The following is a 21,932-nucleotide window of genomic DNA, read 5'->3' as shown; positions in this document are numbered from 1 at the left end:
CTGCACACACTACTTCCCCTCTCATGTATCACTCTGCAGCTGCTGCACACACTACTTCCCCTCTCATGTATCACTCTGCAGCTGCTGCACACACTACTTCCCCTCTCATGTATCACTCTGCAGCTGCTGCACACACTACTTCCCCTCTCATGTATCACTCTGCAGCTTCTGCACACACTACTTCCCCTCTCATGTATCACTCTGCAGCTGCTACACACACTACTTTCCTTCTCATGTATCACTCTGCAGCTGTTGCACACACTACTTCCCCTCTCATGTATCGCTCTGCAGCTGTTGCACACACTACTTCCCCTCTCATGTATCGCTCTGCAGCTGCTGCACACACTACTTCCCCTCTCATGTATCACTCTGCGGATGCTGCTCACACTACTTCCCCTCTAGTGTATCACTCTGCAGCTGCTGCACACACTACTTCCCCTCTAGTGTATCACTCTGCAGCTGCTGCACACACTACTTCCCCTCTCATGTGTCACTCTGTGGCTACTGCACACACTACTTCCCCTCTCATGTATCACTTTGCAGCTGCTGCACGCACTACTTCCCCTCTCATGTATCACCCTCCGGCTGCTGCACACACTACTTCCCCTCTCATGTATCACCCTCCGGCTGCTGCACACACTACTTCCCGTCTCATGTATCACTCTGCAGCTGCTGCAAACACTACTTCCCCTCTAATGTATCGCTCTGCAGCTGCTGCACACACTACTTCCCGTCTCATGTATCACTCTGCAGCTGCTGCACACACTGCTTCCCCTCTCATTTATCACTCTGCAGCTGCTGCACACACTACTTCCCCTCTCATGTATCACTCTGCAGCTGCTGCACACACTGCTTCCCCTCTCATTTATCACTCTGCAGCTGCTGCACACACTACTTCCCCTCTCATGTATCACTCTGCAGCTGCTGCACACACTACTTCCTCTCTCATGTATCAATCTGCAGCTGCTGCACATATTACTTCCCGTCTCATGTATCACTCTGCAGCTGCTGCACACACTACTTCCCCTCTCATATATCACTCTGCAGCTGCTGCACACACTACTTCCCGTCTCATGTATCACTCTGCAGCTGCTGCACACACTACTTCCCCTCTCATATATCACTCTGCAGCTGCTGCACACACTACTTCCCGTCTCATGTATCACTCTGCAGCTGCTGCACACACTGCTTCCCGTCTCATGTATCACTCTGCAGCTGCTGCACACACTACTTCCCCTCTCATATATCACTCTGCAGCTTCTGCACACTCTACTTCCCGTCTCATGTATCACTCTGCAGCTGCTGCACACACTGCTTCCCCTCTCATATATCACTCTGCAGCTGCTGCACACACTACTTCCCCTCTCATGTATCACTCTGCAGCTGCTGCACACACTACTTCCTCTCTCATGTATCAATCTGCAGCTGCTGCACACACTACTTCCCCTCTCATGTATCACTCTGCAGCTGCTGCACACTATTTCCCCTCTCATGTATCACTCTGCAGCTGCTACACACTATTTCCCCTCTTATGTATCACTCTGCAGCTGCTACACACACGATTTCCCCTCTCATGTATCACTCTGCAGCTGCTGCACACACTACATCCACACTCATGTATCACTCTGCAGCTGCTGCACACACTACTTCCCCTCTCATGTATCACTCTGCAGCTGCTGCACACACTACTTCCCTTCTCATGTATCACTCTGCAGCTGCTGCACACACTACTTCCACACTCATGTATCACTCTGCAGCTGCTGCACACACTACTTCCCCTCCCATGTATACCTTTGCCGCTGCTGCACACACTACTTCCACACTCATGTATCGCTCTGCAGCTGCTGCACACACTACTTCCCCTCTCATGTATCACTCTGCAGCTGCTGCACACACTACTTCCCCTCTCATGTATCACTCTGCAGCTGCTGCACACACTACTTCCCCTCTCATGTATCACTCTGCAGCTGCTGCACACACTACTTCCCCTCTCATGTATCACTCTGCTGCTGCTGCACACACTACTTCCCCTCTCATGTATCACTCTGCAGCTGCTGCACACACTACTTCCCCTCTCATGTATCACTCTGCAGCTGCTGCACACACTACTTCCCCTCTCATGTATCACTCTGCAGCTGCTGCACACACTACTTCCCCTCTCATGTATCACTCTGCTGCTGCTGCACACACTACTTCCCCTCTCATGTATCACTCTGCAGCTGCTGCACACACTACTTCCCCTCTCATGTATCACTCTGCAGCTGCTGCACACACTACTTCCCCTCTCATGTATCACTCTGCAGCTGCTGCACACACTACTTCCCCTCTCATGTATCACTCTGCAGCTGCTGCACACACTACTTCCCCTCTCATGTATCACTCTGCAGCTGCTGCACACACTACTTCCCCTCTCATGTATCACTCTGCAGCTGCTGCACACACTACTTCCCCTCTCATGTATCACTCTGCAGCTGCTGCACACACTACTTCCCCTCTCATGTATCACTCTGCGGCTGCTGCACACACTACTTCCCCTCTCATGTATCACTCTGCAGCTGCTGCACACACTACTTCCCCTCTCATGTATCACTCTGCAGCTGCTGCACACACTACTTCCCCTCTCATGTATCACTCTGCTGCTGCTGCACACACTACTTCCCCTCTCATGTATCACTCTGCAGCTGCTGCACACACTACTTCCCCTCTCATGTATCACTCTGCAGCTGCTGCACACACTACTTCCCCTCTCATGTATCACTCTGCAGCTGCTGCACACACTACTTCCCCTCTCATGTATCACTCTGCAGCTGCTGCACATACTACTTCTTCTCTCATGTATCACTCTGCAGCTGCTGCACACACTACTTCTTCTCTCATGTATCACTCTGCAGCTGCTGCACACACTACTTCTTCTCTCATGTATCACTCTGCAGCTGCTGCACACACTACTTCCCCTCTCATGTATCACTCTGCAGCTGCTGCACACACTACTTCCCCTCTCATGTATCACTCTGCAGCTGCTGCACACACTATTTCCCCTCTCATGTATCACTCTGCAGCTGCTGCACACACTACTTCTTCTCTCATGTATCACTCTGCAGGTGCTGCACACACTACTTCTTCTCTCATGTATCACTCTGCAGGTGCTGCACACACTACTTCTTCTCTCATGTATCACTCTGCAGCTGCTGCACACACTACTTCTTCTCTCATGTATCACTCTGCAGCTGCTGCACACACTACTTCTTCTCTCATGTATCACTCTGCAGCTGCTGCACACACTACTTCTTCTCTCATGTATCACTCTGCAGGTGCTGCACACACTACTTCTTCTCTCATGTATCACTCTGCAGCTGCTGCACACACTACTTCCCCTCTCATGTATCACTCTGCAGCTGCTGCACACACTACTTCCCCTCTCATGTATCACTCTGCAGCTGCTGCACACACTACTTCCCCTCTCATGTATCACTCTGCAGCTGCTGCACACACTATTTCTTCTCTCATGTATCACTCTGCAGGTGCTGCACACACTACTTCTTCTCTCATGTATCACTCTGCAGGTGCTGCACACACTACTTCTTCTCTCATGTATCACTCTGCAGCTGCTGCACACACTACTTCTTCTCTCATGTATCACTCTGCAGCTGCTGCACACACTACTTCTTCTCTCATGTATCACTCTGCAGGTGCTGCACACACTACTTCCCCTCTCATGTATCACTCTGCAGCTGCTGCACACACTACTTCTTCTCTCATGTATCACTCTGCAGCTGCTGCACACACTACTTCTTCTCTCATGTATCACTCTGCAGCTGCTGCACACACTACTTCTTCTCTCATGTATCACTCTGCAGCTGCTGCACACACTACTTCTTCTCTCATGTATCACTCTGCAGGTGCTGCACACACTACTTCCCCTCTCATGTATCACTCTGCAGCTGCTGCACACACTACTTCTTCTCTCATGTATCACTCTGCAGGTGCTGCACACACTACTTCTTCTCTCATGTATCACTCTGCAGCTGCTGCACACACTACTTCTTCTCTCATGTATCACTCTGCAGGTGCTGCACACACTACTTCTTCTCTCATGTATCACTCTGCAGCTGCTGCACACACTACTTCTTCTCTCATGTATCACTCTGCAGGTGCTGCACACACTACTTCTTCTCTCATGTATCACTCTGCAGCTGCTGCACACACTACTTCTTCTCTCATGTATCACTCTGCAGGTGCTGCACACACTACTTCTTCTCTCATGTATCACTCTGCAGCTGCTGCACACACTACTTCTTCTCTCATGTATCACTCTGCAGCTGCTGCACACACTACTTCTTCTCTCATGTATCACTCTGCAGCTGCTGCACACACTACTTCCCCTCTCATGTATCACTCTGCAGCTGCTGCACACACTACTTCCCCTCTCATGTATCACTCTGCAGCTGCTGCACACACTACTTCCCCTCTCATGTATCACTCTGCAGGTGCTGCACACACTACTTCCCCTCTCATGTATCACTCTGCAGCTGCTGCACACACTACTTCCCCTCTCATGTATCACTCTGCAGCTGCTGCACACACTACTTCCCCTCTCATGTATCACTCTGCGGCTGCTGCACACACTACTTCCCCTCTCATGTATCACTCTGCAGGTGCTGCACACACTACTTCCCCTCTCATGTATCACTCTGCAGCTGCTGCACACACTACTTCCCCTCTCATGTATCACTCTGCAGCTGCTGCACACACTACTTCCCCTCTCATGTATCACTCTGCAGGTGCTGCACACACTACTTCCCCTCTCATGTATCACTCTGCAGCTGCTGCACACACTACTTCCCCTCTCATGTATCACTCTGCAGCTGCTGCACACACTACTTCCCCTCTCATGTATCACTCTGCGGCTGCTGCACACACTACTTCCCCTCTCATGTATCACTCTGCAGGTGCTGCACACACTACTTCCCCTCTCATGTATCACTCTGCAGCTGCTGCACAGACTACTTCCCCTCTCATGTATCACTCTGCAGCTGCTGCACACACTCCTTCCCCTCTCATGTATCACTCTGCAGCTGCTGCACACACTACTTCCCCTCTCATGTATCACTCTGCAGCTGCTGCACACACTACTTCCCCTCTCATGTATCACTCTGCAGCTGCTGCACACACTACTTCCCCTCTCATGTATCACTCTGCAGCTGCTGCACACACTACTTCCCCTCTCATGTATCACTCTGCAGCTGCTGCACACACTACTTCCCCTCTCATGTATCACTCTGCAGGTGCTGCACACACTACTTCCCCTCTCATGTATCACTCTGCAGCTGCTGCACACACTACTTCCCCTCTCATGTATCACTCTGCAGCTGCTGCACACACTACTTCCCCTCTCATGTATCACTCTGCGGCTGCTGCACACACTACTTCCCCTCTCATGTATCACTCTGCAGGTGCTGCACACACTACTTCCCCTCTCATGTATCACTCTGCAGCTGCTGCACACACTACTTCCCCTCTCATGTATCACTCTGCAGCTGCTGCACACACTCCTTCCCCTCTCATGTATCACTCTGCAGCTGCTGCACACACTACTTCCCCTCTCATGTATCACTCTGCAGCTGCTGCACACACTACTTCCCCTCTCATGTATCACTCTGCAGCTGCTGCACACACTACTTCCCCTCTCATGTATCACTCTGCAGCTGCTGCACACACTACTTCCCCTCTCATGTATCACTCTGCAGGTGCTGCACACACTACTTCCCCTCTCATGTATCACTCTGCGGCTGCTGCACACACTACTTCCCCTCTCATGTATCACTCTGCTGCTGCTGCACACACTCCTTCAGACGTAATTTCTTGAAGGGCCAAATCAGCATCACATTTTAATACACAATTATTATATTTATATTTATACTTGCTGAATTTAGGAAAATTAGAAAAAGTTCCATCACATCATTGGATTTTCTCCTTCTTAAAACTTAACCATATCACCTTAATTTTTAATATTTTTAATTGTATTTTCCAACTTTTAACATTTTGGAAACTTTCTTTGAGAAAAATTCTTTAAAGTGTGGAAAACAAGTGTCTGTCTAATACTTTAGTTGTACTCACCTAGTTGTACTCACCTAGTTGAGGTTGCGGGGGTCGAGTCAGAGCTCCTGGCCCCGCCTCTTCACTGTTCGCTACTAGGTCACTCTCCCTGAGCCGTGAGCTTTATCATACCTCTGCTTAAAGCTATGTATGGATCCTGCCTCCACTACATCGCTTCCCAAACTATTCCACTTACTGACTACTCTGTGGCTGAAGAAATACTTCCTAACATCCCTGTGAGTCATCGGTGTCTTCAGCTTCCAACTGTGCCCCCTTGTTACTGTGTCCAATCTCTGGAGCATCCTGTCTTTGTCCACCTTGTCAATTCCTCTCAGTATTTTGTATGTCGTTATCATGTCCCCCCTATCTCTCCTGTCCTCCAGTGTCGTCAGGTTGATTTCCCTTAACCTCTCCTCGTAGGACATACCTCTTAGCTCTGGGACTAGTCTTGTTGCAAACCTTTGCACTTTCTCTAGTTTCTTCACGTGCTTGGCTAGGTGTGGGTTCCAAACTGGTGCCGCATACTCCAATATGGGCCTAACATACACGGTGTACAGGGTCCTGAATGATTCCTTATTAAGATGTCGGAATGCTGTTCTGAGGTTTGCTAGGCGCCCATATGCTGCAGCAGTTATTTGGTTGATGTGCGCTTCAGGAGATGTGCCTGGTGTTATACTCACCCCAAGATCTTTTTCCTTGAGTGAGGTTTGTAGTCTCTGGCCCCCTAGACTGTACTCCGTCTGCGGTCTTCTTTGCCCTTCCCCAATCTTCATGACTTTGCACTTGGTGGGATTGAACTCCAGGAGCCAATTGCTGGACCAGGTCTGCAGCCTGTCCAGATCCCTTTGTAGTTCTGCCTGGTCTTCGATCGAGTGAATTCTTCTCATCAACTTCACGTCATCTGCATACAGGGACACCTCAGAGTCTATTCCTTCCGTCATGTCGTTCACAAATACCAGAAACAGCACTGGTCCTAGGACTGACCCCTGTGGGACCCCGCTGGTCACAGGTGCCCACTCTGACACCTCGCCACGTACCATGACTCGCTGCTGTCTTCCTGACAAGTATTCCCTGATTCATTGTAGTGCCTTCCCTGTTATCCCTGCTTGGTCCTCCAGTTTTTGCACCAATCTCTTGTGTGGAACTGTGTCAAACGCCTTATGCAGTCCAAGAAAATGCAATCCACCCACCCCTCTCTCTCTTGTCTTACTGCTGTCACCATGTCATAGAACTCCAGTAGGTTTGTGACACAGGATTTCCCGTCCCTGAAACAATGTTGGCTGCTGTTGGTGAGATCGTTCCTTTCTAGGTGTTCCACCACTCTTCTCCTGATAATCTTCTCCATGATTTTGCATACTATACATGTCAGTGACACTGGTCTGTAGTTTAATGCTTCATGTCTGTCTCCTTTTTTAAAGATTGGGACTACATTTGCTGTCTTCCATGCCTCAGGCAATCTCTCTGTTTCGATAGATGTATTGAATATTGTTGTTAGGGGTACACATAGCGCCTCTGCTCCCTCTCTCAATACCCATGGGGAGATGTTATCTGGCCCCATTGCCTTTGAGGTATCTAGCTCACTCAGGAGCCTCTTCACTTCTTCCTCGGTTGTGTGCACTGTGCCCAGCACATGTTGGTGTGCCCCACCTCTCCGTCTTTCTGGAGTCCCTTCTGTCTCCTCTGTGAACACTTCTTTGAATCTCTTGTTGAGTTCCTCACATACTTCACGGTCATTTCTTGTTGTCTCTCCTCCTTCCTTCCTTAGCCTGATTACCTGGTCCTTGACTGTTGTTTTCCTCCTGATGTGGCTGTACAACAGTTTCGAGTCAGATTTGGCTTTCGCTGCTATGTCATTTTCATATTGTCTTTGGGCCTCCCTTCTTATCTGTGCATATTCGTTTCTGGCTCTACGACTGTTCTCCTTATTCTCCTGGGTCCTTTGCCTTCTATATTTCTTCCATTCCCTAGCACACTTGGTTTTTGCCTCCCTGCACCTTTGGGTAAACCATGGGCTCATCCTGGCTTTTTCATTATTCCTGTTACCCTTGGGTACAAACCTCTCCTCAGCCTCCTTGCATTTTGTTGCTACATATTCCATCATCTCATTAACTGGCTTCCCTGCCAGTTCTCTGTCCCACTGAACCCCGTTCAGGAAGTTCCTCATTCCTGTGTCTGTGTCTGTATGTGTCTGCATGTGTCTGTATGTGTCTGCATGTGTCTGTGTCTGTATGTGTCTTCATGTGTCTGTGTCTGTATGTGTCTGCATGTGTCTGTGTCTGTATGTGTCTGCATGTGTCTGTGTCTGTATGTGTCTATGTGTGCCTCCATGTGTCTTTATGTGTCTATATGTGTCGGCTTGTATCTGTGTCTCATGCCAACGGGGATGACAATGCTGGTGTATAAGAAAGTCATAAAACTAACGACAACTTTTACTGAAACATCAAACTATTTCTATGCCAGTTTTTGAGTGTCATTCATATGTTAAATTCCTTTGAAATGTTATTTTTTCTGTAAAGTAAAATGCATGAGTAATTTAAAAAAATAAATTTATTTGAGAGGGTAAGATGGCAGCCATGTTTCACATATCAGTAATAATTAAGGATAATATTAAGAAAGTCATCTTCGACTAGCACGTAAGTCTTACCTGACTCACGAAATATTAAAAACAAGATTGGAAATAAATCACGAATGGTGTATAAAAAATTCCAGATATGATGAATCTTAGAGGCAGCTGCCCAGTGGTTAACACACTGGCCTGTGAGTTTTACGACTCACTTGCCATGGTTTAAACCCCCTCCCGTTCCCTAATTTGATAGGCCTTAGGTTAGGTTAGGTGAGGTTCGTCAGGAAACAGGACAAGTGTTTCCTGACGCGGATCTTAATCATATGATGATCCACAGCTGGAGCTTTAGGTCATCTGACCGAGGTCATGTGACCGAGGTCATGTGACCGTGGTCATGTGACCGAGGTCATGTGACCGAGGTCATGTGACCGAGGTCATGTGACCGAGGTCATGTGACCGAGGTCATGTGACCGTGGTCATGTGACCGAGGTCATGTGACCGTGGTCATGTGACCGAGGTCATGTGACCGTGGTCATGTGACCGAGGTCATGTGACCGAGGTCTTCCGCTGACTTACCAGTCCACATTTATACAAATTATAGCTTTGATTAAAACCATTATTGATAGGTCTTACCTGGCATAAATGAAATATAAATTGTCCTGAGAAACTCATGTCCATCTTTCTTAAGAGTTTTAAGAGCTTCCAAATACTGTATTCCAACACACTTCATATCTTGTGTACCACGACCATATATATCACCATTGTCGTCTTTATCACCACTGAATGGTTCGTATTTCCAGTGTTCCTGAGGACGGTACAAAAGATATATAATCTCCATAAATACATTTTACCATAATGTTACAAGAGCTGGAGAATTATGTACATACACTACACTCTTGATTATCTACATGCCTTCAAAAATTAAATATTAAACAAGAATAATTGAAGAATGAGGATGTTCTTGCTGGTTGATTGGGCCATTTTGTAACAAAAAATTGTTTTACTTAACCAGAGGCTTTTAATAATTTATACATATGTTACTATGTATGATAACTTGCGTACCTGTGCCTTAAAAACTTAAGTAACCCTATATAGATATAAATGTTATTATTATTAATATTATTATAATTAATACAGTGGACGGTGGTTAAAAGACCAGGAACACATGTCACAGGTGACGGTTTATGTTTATCCGACTGAATAAATAAATTGAGCAACAAATAGTTTTATTATGATTAATAAATTTTGTAAATGCTTTATTACATAAACATTGTAACTTACTTAGATAATGCAATGTTTATCTCAGTTACTGGACACAGTATGTGTTTGTGTAATGTCTTCACTAATGTTTATCTCAGTTACTGGACACAGTATGTGTCTGTGTAATGTCTTTACTAATGTTTGTCTCAGTTACTGGACACAGTATGTGTCTGTGTAATGTCTTTACTAATGTTTGTCTCAGTTACTGGACACAGTATGTGTCTGTGTAATGTCTTTACTAATGTTTGTCTCAGTTACTGGACACAGTATGTGTCTGTGTAATGTCTTCACTAATGTTTGTCTCAGTTACTGGACACAGTATGTGTCTGTGTAATGTCTTTACTAATGTTTGTCTCAGTTACTGGACACAGTATGTGTCTGTGTAATGTCTTCACTAATGTTTGTCTCAGTTACTGGACACAGTATGTGTCTGTGTAATGTCTTCACTAATGTTTGTCTCAGTTACTGGACACAGTATGTGTCTGTGTAATGTCTTCACTAATGTTTGGTTCAGTTACTGGACACAGTATGTGTCTGTGTAATGTCTTCACTAATGTTTGTCTCAGTTACTGGACACAGTATGTGTCTGTGTAATGTCTTCAATAATGTTTGTCTCAGTTACTGGACACAGTATGTGTCTGTGTAATGTCTTCACTAATGTTTGGTTCAGTTACTGGACACAGTATGTGTCTGTGTAATGTCTTCAATAATTTTTAAACTAACTGGTCTTCAATGTTCTGTTAACTAAGTTATAATAGTGAAGAACTGTTAATTAACAAGTGTAATAGTTTCAGTAGGAAAATTAATAGTTGAAAACAAAGATTACAATTACATTATTACAATAATATTATTACAGAGGAATATTAACTCAGACTAAATACTGGTGGACAAAATTGTTCTCAAGACTAACAATCATGGAGTTGGAATGAAAGGTTGAAAATACTGGAACTGTCCATCATTGTTGATAGTCAAAAATATGATACCCAAGTATAACAACTTAAAAGATCTTAAAAAAAAGGAATTTCTGGTATCTTAGCAAGGATATCAAGGCTTCTCAACTGTAGCTTAAGACAAAACAGAACTAAAGGGGATAAATTTTTCTTTAAAGAATTAAAACTGGTAATAAGTCGTAAAAACCTCTGAAATATATAAAAAAGTCTGATTAAATAATAATCGAAGATAGTTTAAGTTAGATTAGGTTAGGTTAGGTTAAGTTAGGTTAGGTTAGGTTAAGTTAGGTTAGTTTTGTCAGGAAACAGGACAAGAGTTTCCTGACGAGGGTCTTAGACATATGATGACCCACAGATGGAGCTTTTGGCCATCTGACCGAGGCCTTCCAATGGCTTACCATTTCACCCGTTTAAAAAATATGGTTGTAAGTATAATGAAGAATAATGATAGAAGAGGAAAGATGAAAGTTTATCTCTGCTGCAGAAGCCATAAATGGATAATTTGACTCACAGGAAACACTGGAACAACATCAGTGTGAGAGTTGAGCAGCAGTGATGGTAGACTTGGGTCTTGTCCTGCCAGTGTCATCAACACAACGGGCAGCCCAGGAACATATTCTATCACCTCACACTTGACACCTAATTCCTTCGCTTGTTCCTGCAGGAATCTGGTGCAGGAAGCTGTCAAGGAGAAGCGTTTCAATGACAAACTGTAATAAACCATGGAACTGGTGGGGTTAGAACCCATGGCGAGTGAGTCGTAAGACTCCAGCCATGAGTTGTAACACTAACAGTTTAGTGGGTTGTTGGCAATCGTGCTATTTCGAATTCGTGACACAAACTGTAACGATAATAAAATAAATTGTAATTCAATGTTTTTTTTTTCATTGTGATCTACATAATGCACTAAACAGTATTTGTGTAATGTCATTAATGTTCCCTTCAAAGAGAAGTGGTGATGACTTTATGATGGAGAAGAGTTCTTGATCTGAGTAACTGGGGCTAGTCTCGTTTTAGATCAAACACAAGTGCTTCTCACTTTCCAGACTCTGTATGACTCTTACGGATTTACAGTTTACCTGTGAAAGTAAAACGAGTCCCTTTATTTATTAACATTAATTTTTGCCCTGAGGAGGAGAGCAGAGAGGCAATTATTTTGTTAGAAGGAAGATGGGGCCAAGAGACTTATTTTGTAGCACCATTATTGTTATGATTGCATTTATTTAGGGAGCTGATGCTCCCACGTCTCTCTTGGCGCAGTTCTGCAAACTCATATTGGCCCAACAAACAAATTATTTTGAGGCATGATTTTTCAAGAGTACATGTACTTAACCTTTAAACGGTTACAAGTTCCCAATGGATTACCCAATATGTACCCATAACTCCTTCACCAGACTGTGGAGATCATCATCGTTATTACCAGCTCTATTACTTACCAGCAAGTCTTTAAATGATATCAATAGCTTAGTTTAACTTTACTAATGTATAGCTAGGAACAAGGTAACAGTTTAATATAATTTATTCATGGAATATACCTGGAGAGTATTACGAAGGTCAACGCCCCCGAGGCCCGGTCCATGACCAAGCCTTGCAATGAATCAGGGTATGATCAACCACGTTGCAGTGTTCCTTCTTTCTTATGTTCTTGTGTAATCCAAGGCACGCCCTACAGCACGGCTGGTCAGGTACTGATTTTACGTGTCTCTCCAGTTCCCTCTTGAAGACATCACTCGAAGACTGCTGGCACGCAGTTGAACAATTTTGGGCCCCTGACACTGTTATCTTTTAGTGCATTCATGACACAACTGATTGGGGGGGGGGGGGGTATTGCACTGGCTGCTAAGTCTCTTATTTTCCAGGTGTAGATTATGATGTATCTTCTTACCAAGGAATGTAGGTTAAGGGACTTCAAAAATTCCCTGCAGTTGATATGTTTTATTGTACTTATACGTTCAGTGAAAGTTCTCTTTATGTTATTCAGGTCTGCAATTTCGCATGCATTGAAAGAGGCCGTTAGTGCACAGCAGTACTCCAGCCTTGAGAGATCAGGTGATTTAAAGAGAATCATCATCGGCTTGGCATCCCTAGTTTTGAAGGTTCACATTATCCATCTTACTATTTTCCAGCAGATATTATAGAAACAGTGTCGTGATCGACGGTGAGATTTTCTGACATTTACACTCCAGAGCTATTCAAGCACTTTAGTTTCTCGCTCTATTGAGTGATTAGAACTGGTTTTATTACTGTGAATAAGTTTTTATTTCTTCAACTTTTCCATACTCTGTCCATATTATTACCTCATATTTTTTTAAATACTATCAATTGATATTACTTACTAAAATTAATAATTATCATTTTTACTATAATTTCAATTTACTCTTAACATTTTTGACATTTAATAACCATTACTTGTCTAATTACCTTTATCTGTTTTATACCACATTTACTATCTTAATTACCTTGTGCTGCCATATAACCTCTAGTATAACTACCAGTGCAATATTGAATGAAATAAACATTACTTTTTCACTTTTTTTGTAATCATTATTACTTACTAAAATTTTATTAAACACCATATTTACTACCAGTCAATTTTACTTTTGTACATTAAACATTATTTTATACTTCCCATAACATTTTGTTGCCAAATTTTCAAGTTTGTATATTCAACTCCAACCTTTATATTATCCTTTGTACCTGTGTACCTGTGTACCTGTGTACCTGTGTACCTGTGTACCTGTCTACCATCTTACTATCATATTATAACCAAGACATTACCCTTGTTATTTTTTACTATTATTCTTTTGGTACTTTAATTGTGAATTTTATTTTGTCAATTTAAATCTAGTTATACTCTTGATCTTGTCAACAACCTATACCAGACTCTAGTACAATTGCAAGTACCATTTCAATTTGTATTTTTATATTATAAGTTTATATTATAATTCTTACTCTAAGATTGTTTTCATATCTTAGTGACTATATTGTGTGTGCAATTAGTGTATATTTCAATTATATTATTGTTCAAGGCCCTTAACTATCTTTTGCTAACTAGTACCAACTACCTCATATATTTTTTTTTCTACTTTTTTTATTCTTTTGCTACCTTAACTTGCATATTTTATCTTGTCAATTTAAATCTAGTTATACTCTAATTCTTGTAAACAACTTATACAACACCTTAGTGCAATTACAATTGAGAGTCTTGTGCCTTTTTTATATTATTAGATTAAACTCAGTTGTACTATAGTCAATACCAAATTCATTATATTAGACCATATTGCAATTACTAGTGAGAGACTGGTGCTATTTTTAATTTGTATTGTTTTATTATTAGATTAAATCTAGTTGTACTATAGCTCATTCTAGCTCAAAACATAGACTCCATAAAAGTCATTATATTAGACCTTAGTGCAATTATTTGATTACCACTTTATTGTTCACCACAACTTATATTAGTCCCTTTTATATTATAATTTTATATTATAATTCTAACTTTAAAGAATTACCTTTAAAGTACTACCTACTATCATATTCCCAAGCTCCATTATTTGATCATCACTTTATTTGTTCACCACAAATTATTTTAGTCCCATTTATATTGTCTCCTTTATTTTAGCTTTAAAAAACTACCTTAGCTCATTATTTTTACATTTGTTAAATAATTCAGGTGCTATTTTTTTTTAGCTTTAGAATATTTACTTTATTTTTTACTTAATTCTAACTTAATTCTAACTTAATTCACGACTCACCACTAACCAACCGTCAGCGTGCCTCGTTGTGCTCCCGGCTTTCTGGTGTTTTCACGGTCGCTCTTACGTGCTAGAACTTTAATTTGTGTCATCAATCCTATACGATACATCCCTCTAGCGCCTGGAACCAATCTTGGGCGGAAAACATTATATACTGAGTCAAAAAAGGAGAATTAGTGTGCATTACCTAGCAGAGTTTACTGCCAGAGGGGAATCATAGGCCTGTTTCCCGTGTGAAAAAAATAATAATAATTGAACGTTGTGTCAGAGGAAAGAAAGTCTCCCTGAAAGCATTGAGTATACATAGTGTATAGTGTATACTACAGTGGCTCCCTAGTATATTGATGATAAAGGCTAAAGTGTCATTTGAAAACAGGTGAATTTGTAAATGAAGTGATAAGCCTATAGAGGCAGGTGCCAGAAGTCGCCAGAAACTTACCACAGGTCAGCTGTTTTTAATAATCTTCCTGGCCTGCTAGTGTACTCGCATATAATCTAGTGATACCAGTGAATAGCAGAATACAGTGTTGTAGTAGCAACTAACCAGTATTATAATGGTACTTAGTGGAGTGGAGTGACTTTCATTAGTTTCATTTTCTTGAAATACGAGACGTTACTGTGAATTTCATATAACCTGTAGTTACCAGCGGTCGCAATATACACAACGAGAAGCAATTATTACTACAGAAAAAGCGTCCTTCCTCCAAAATTTGCACCAGTCAACTATAGTGATAATATAGCATTTATTGTGGTGGAGACGGAAAAACAAAAATAGAAAAGCCAGATACAGCGATTGATAAACAAAGAGGTCGACTGTACGTCATTGTAGGAGCTGCCAGATATCACCGGCTCTTCAACACGCAAGTTATACTTTTGTATCAGTCAAATCACATATTACTCGGGTAGATAATTTCCAGTAGATCCTTCATGTGTTAGCTCAAATCACCGACCAGTATGTTTTAAATAAGTGACCCACTGATCAGAGCAGATCGACTGGTCCGAACCCTTGACTGGTCCGAACCCGGGACTGGTTTCAAACAGTTTCGTTGGACAATAAAGCAGACTGTAAACGGATGGGTTTGTAGGCGCCCTTATAAACACAAACATTAAAAATCAGGAACGTGACGGTAAGCTGTCCAATATACAAAAAGAGTTAGAAACAGAAATACAAATAGCTAGAGCTTCATTTAAGGTTATTAATATAATATTCAAGAGGTTGCTAGTAGACTTGCAGTAAATCAACCATTCAAATCATTATGAAGCTGTGTGTAGTCTGTGGTCAGTCAAACAAACGGGCTACCACATGGATAAATTGTCATTTTTGTGGAAATTGGTGTCACGCTCCTTGTGCAGATATCCCAGAACTAGCTACAAGCAGTATTAAAACAGAGAAGTGTTTTTGGGTATGCCCAAATGAGGAAAATCTGTGGACTAAAATCACAAGGGTATTAAAAGAGGATAACATCAAAGCTGCTTTCATAGAAAACCTGGAAGCTTTCTACAACAGATGGGAACATAAAAAGTCCGGGCTGAATGGTACTGCCCTTGATACTGGCCATGTAGTCACAAACTGTAAGGCTGGAGGTGATGTCCTGGTAGTCAGTAAATGTATGGCTGAGGTGCTGTCCTGGGAGACAGTAATGGTGAAGCTGGAGGTGCTGTCCTGGGAGACAGTAATGGTGAAGCTGGAGGTGCTGTCCTGGGAGACAGTAATGGTGAAGCTGGAGATACTGTCCTGGGAGACAGTAATGGGGAAGCTGGAGGTGCTGTCCTGGGAGACAGAAATGGTGAAGCTGGAGATACTGTCCTGGTAGACAGTAATGGTGAAGCTGGAGATTTTGTCCAGGTAGTCGGGAATTATACGCAGGAAGGAATACATATAAATGACCTCATAGAGGACAGGAGCCATAGTAGGGAAACAAGTGTAGTCAAAGATAAGATAAAACCAATATTGCAAACCAGAAATACCGCAGGAAATAGCAAACAAGAGGACTCCAATAGCAATAGTGAGGATAAATTACCAAAAACAACTGGTGGGAGCTCCATTGTTGGTGCTAGGGAGGATAGGAATAAGACAGGGAAACATGCACCAACAGGGAATACAGTCACAGAAACCCAAGGCAAACGGAAACCAAGCCTGTGCACATACTATGCACTTGGTATCTGCTGGCATGGGAAATCTGGAAAAACAGATGGGACATGCAACTATGACCACCCTAGAAAATGTCATGCCCATATGACAACAGGAAAATGCAAACTCCCTTCCTGTAAGCTTTTTCACCCTGAAATGTGTACCTCTTCAGTACAGGAAAGACTGTGCTATAACTTAAATTGCCAGGCATACCATCTAAAGGGGACAAAAAGATACAAAACATCCAGGCCATGGGAAAACCTGGGTAGCCACAGCCACTCAAGAGGGAGAGGTTTTTTAGTGCCAGGAAGGAAAAAAAACTGGCAGGAAATGGCAGAAATCGTACACCAAATCCAGTCATTCCTGGAGTGGAACCACAGTCGATGGCCTCCACTCCAAACCAACAGATACAGATACTAATGCCGGAAAAAAAATCCCCCCCCAGTACCAACAATACCACCAGTCCGATAACATTCTTCTTTGCAAATATACAGGGTCTAAAGCCAGCAATAAACAACAAAATACCTTTCATCCGTGGACTGCTTGCAGAGGCAAAGGCAATGTTCGCGGCTTTCACTGAGACCCACATAAAGGATCACTTGGACAACGAAATATGGATCCCAGGTTACAACCTATACAGATGTGACAGAGTGAACAGGCAAAAGGGGGGGGTTGGCCTGTACATTGCAGAGTCACTTGTTTGCACAGAACTGCTTAATGCCTCAAATGACGTAGTGGAAGTTTTAGCAGTAAAGGTCGAGAACCAAAACCTAGTCATTGTGGTAGTCTACAAGCCTCCGGATGCAACATCCCAGCAATTCCAGGAACAGCTGTTAAAAATTGACCACTGTCTGGAAAATCTTCCAGCTCCTGCACCCAACATCTTGCTCCTGGGGGATTTCAACTTAAGGCACCTAAAATGGAGGAATATAGCAAATAATATTGTTGCAGTAATAACACCAGGAGGCAGCTCTGATGAAAACTCACACTCACACGAGCTTTTAAATCTCTGCACAAAATTCAATTTAAACCAGCAAATAATAGAGCCTACTAGACTGGAGAATACACTAGACCTCATCTTCACTAACAATGATGATCTGATAAGAAATGTCACCATATCAAAAACAATATACTCAGATCACAACATAATTGAGGTTCAGACATGTATGCGTGGAGCCTCAGACCGACAAAATGAGACTAGTCACGAGGGAGCATTCACCAAATTCAACTTCAATAACAAAAACATAAAGTGGGACCAAGTAAACCAAGTCCTAACCGATATAAGCTGGGAAGATATACTAAGCAACACAGACCCAAACTTATGCCTAGAACAGATTAACTCGGTGGCACTCGATGTATGCACAAGGCTTATTCCTCTAAGAAAAAGGAGGAGTAGATGTAAAATAGAAAGAGACAGGCGCTCCCTTTACAGGCGACGGAAAAGAATAACAGAGCGGCTAAAAGAGGTCAATATATCAGAAATGCGCAGGGAGACACTGGTCAGAGAAATAGCAAGCATCGAACTTAAGCTAAAAGAATCCTTTAGGAGTCAGGAATCGCGGGAAGAACTAAAAGCCATAAATGAAATCGAAAGAAACCCAAAGTATTTCTTCTCCTATGCCAAATCAAAATCGAGAACAACGTCCAGTATTGGGCCCCTACTTAAACAAGATGGGTCCTACACAGATGACAGCAAGGAAATGAGTGAGCTACTCAAGTCCCAATATGACTCAGTTTTTAGCAAGCCGCTAACCAGACTGAGAGTCGAAGATCAAAATGAATTTTTTATGAGAGAGCCACAAAATTTGATTAACACAAGCCTATCCGATGTTATCCTGACGCCAAATGACTTCGAACAGGCGATAAATGACATGCCCATGCACTCTGCCCCAGGGCCAGACTCATGGAACTCTGTGTTCATCAAGAACTGCAAGAAGCCCCTATCACGAGCCTTTTCCATCCTATGGAGAGGGAGCATGGACACGGGGGTCGTCCCTCAGTTACTAAAAACAACAGACATAGCCCCACTCCACAAAGGGGGCAGTAAAGCAACAGCAAAGAACTACAGACCAATAGCACTAACATCCCATATCATAAAAATCTTTGAAAGGGTCCTAAGAAGCAAGATCACCACCCATCTAGAAACCCATCAGTTACACAACCCAGGGCAACATGGGTTTAGAACAGGTCGCTCCTGTCTGTCTCAACTACTGGATCACTACGACAAGGTCCTAAATGCACTAGAAGACAAAAAGAATGCAGATGTAATATATACAGACTTTGCAAAAGCCTTCGACAAGTGTGACCATGGCGTAATAGCGCACAAAATGCGCGCTAAAGGAATAACAGGAAAAGTTGGTCGATGGATCTATAATTTCCTCACTAACAGAACACAGAGAGTAGTCGTCAACAGAGTAAAGTCCGAGGCAGCTACGGTGAAAAGCTCTGTTCCACAAGGCACAGTACTAGCTCCCATCTTGTTCCTCATCCTCATATCCGACATAGACAAGGATGTCAGCCACAGCACCGTGTCTTCCTTTGCAGATGACACCCGAATCTGCATGACAGTGTCTTCCATTGCAGACACTGCAAGGCTCCAGGCGGACATCAACCAAATCTTTCAGTGGGCTGCAGAAAACAATATGAAGTTCAACGATGAGAAATTTCAATTACTCAGATATGGTAAACATGAGGAAATTAAATCTTCATCAGAGTACAAAACAAATTCTGGCCACAAAATAGAGCGAAACACCAACGTCAAAGACCTGGGAGTGATTATGTCGGAGGATCTCACCTTCAAGGACCATAACATTGTATCAATCGCATCTGCTAGAAAAATGACAGGATGGATAATGAGAACCTTCAAAACTAGGGAGGCCAAGCCCATGATGACACTCTTCAGGTCACTTGTTCTATCTAGGCTGGAATATTGCTGCACTCTAACAGCACCTTTCAAGGCAGGTGAAATTGCCGACCTAGAAAATGTACAGAGAACTTTCACGGCGCGCATAACGGAGATAAAACACCTCAATTACTGGGAGCGCTTGAGGTTTCTAAACCTGTATTCCCTGGAACGCAGGAGGGAGAGATACATGATTATATACACCTGGAAAATCCTAGAGGGACTAGTACCGAACTTGCACACGAAAATCACTCACTACGAAAGCAAAAGACTTGGCAGACGATGCACCATCCCCCCAATGAAAAGCAGGGGTGTCACTAGCACGTTAAGAGACCATACAATAAGTGTCAGGGGACCGAGACTGTTCAACTGCCTCCCAGCACACATAAGGGGGATTACCAACAGACCCCTGGCAGTCTTCAAGCTGGCACTGGACAAGCACCTAAAGGCAGTTCCTGATCAGCCGGGCTGTGGCTCGTACGTTGGTTTGCGTGCAGCCAGCAGCAACAGCCTGGTTGATCAGGCGCTGATCCACCAGGAGGCCTGGTCACAGACCGGGCCGCGGGGGCGTTGACCCCCGAAACTCTCTCCAGGTAAACTCCAGGTAATAGATTCACTACAAATCTTATGATTACAAGCATTGATCCTGATACCAACCTCTTATTTAATGACTTAAATGATTCAAACAGTTACTGTAATTACTACACAGCAGAACAATCAAAGGCACTTCTCAGAGCCAACAACAACATAACTATCTTTAACTACAATATCAGATCTTTAAGCAAGCATTATGATGATCTCCTAGCATTACTAAATTCCTTGCATGCCAATATGTCCATCATTACACTAACTGAAACCTGGCTAAAGCCTGGTACTACAGAAGTCTATGCCATTCCTGGTTACACAGCCATACACAACTGTAGGCCAGACAAACAAGGGGGTGGCACAGCTATATACTACTCAGACCAACTAGAATGTATCACTAATACTTGCACAAGGGATGAACATGGGGAATATATAATAGCTAAATTCAAATCCAAATACCTACAAAAACCTCTCACAGTGATAAACATCTACAGAGTTCCACAATCAAACATTAGCCAATTTAGTCAAAACCTAGGAAGTATGATAACTGATGCACGCATGAACAAAGATCACTTACTACTCTCAGGTGACTTCAATATAAATCTCCTGCAAGACCAGGACCCACACGTTACTGAATTCACAAACACAATGAGTAACTGCATGTTGCTACCAACAGTAACAAAACCTACAAGAGTTACAGAGACTAGTGTTTCCCTACTTGACCACATCTGGACCAACACCATATCCCCTTTAAAATCAGGCATAATTACAGATAATACCACAGACCACTACCCTACTTTCCTCATAACAACTCTTGGTAAAATACCCCAAGACACTACTAAAGTCACCTTCAGACTTAACAATGAGGCAGCCATTAATAACTTCACAACAGCAGTAACAAACATTGACTGGCACACTGAGCTAGAAATCTATACAGATATTGACGAATGTTTTAATAATTTTCTAAAAAAGACCCAATACCTTTATAACAAGCACTGCCCTAAAAAAACTAAACAGATGACAGCTAAGAGACTGAACAGTCCCTGGCTAACACCCAGCATTCTCAAATCCATAAATACAAAACACTGATATGAAAAACAGTACAGAATGGGTCACATAACCAGAGACCAAACAAAACGTTACTCGTCAATCCTAACCAGCCTGATAAGAAGGGCAAAAAAATTGTATTATGAGAACAGATTATCCAACTTACGAGGTGATATAAAAAAGACCTGGAAGACCCTATCAGAAATTCTGGGAACAAAAAAGATATCACGCCATAGCGAAATAAAATTAGCAAAATCAGATGAACCCCAACTCCCACCAACAGAAACAGCAAACAGACTCAATGACTTCTTCTCCACTATAGGTCAAAACCTTGCCAATAAAATCCCAAGCTCAGATACCCCACCAAATGACTACCTCACTGGCAACTACCCGAACACACTGTTCCTAGCTCCGACTAACCCATACGAAGTCTCTCTTATTATCAACGCACTGAAAAACAAGGCAGGAGATTTAAATACCTTACCACCCTTTATATACAAAAAAGCGTCACAAGTACTATCACCAATCATTGCAACACTCTTTAACAAATCCATTGAATCCTCCACCTTCCCTACAGTTCTCAAAATAGCAAGGGTCACCCCGATCCATAAAGGAGGAGACCAAACAGAGTTGAATAACTATAGGC

General features: G+C 43.0%; 1 protein-coding gene across 1 annotated transcript in view; it reads right to left on the bottom strand.

Annotated features, from left to right (window-relative positions):
- LOC138854467 (aminoacylase-1-like) overlaps window positions 1-21,932 on the bottom strand; it is a 237,119-nt gene that overhangs the window by 179,301 nt on the left and 35,886 nt on the right. The window contains exons 2-3 of the mRNA XM_070098008.1: window positions 11,381-11,550; window positions 9,293-9,464 (exon numbers count right to left, since the gene is read on the bottom strand). Coding sequence (XP_069954109.1) covers window positions 9,293-9,464; window positions 11,381-11,550 — 342 coding nt within the window. The remainder of the gene's footprint in view (window positions 1-9,292; window positions 9,465-11,380; window positions 11,551-21,932) is intronic.

The sequence above is a fragment of the Cherax quadricarinatus genome, chromosome 60, assembly GCF_038502225.1.
Source record: "Cherax quadricarinatus isolate ZL_2023a chromosome 60, ASM3850222v1, whole genome shotgun sequence".
NCBI classification, from domain to species: domain Eukaryota; kingdom Metazoa; phylum Arthropoda; class Malacostraca; order Decapoda; family Parastacidae; genus Cherax; species Cherax quadricarinatus.
The sequence above is the reverse complement of the archived record's forward strand: the minus strand, read 5'-3'. Positions and strand labels throughout refer to the sequence as shown.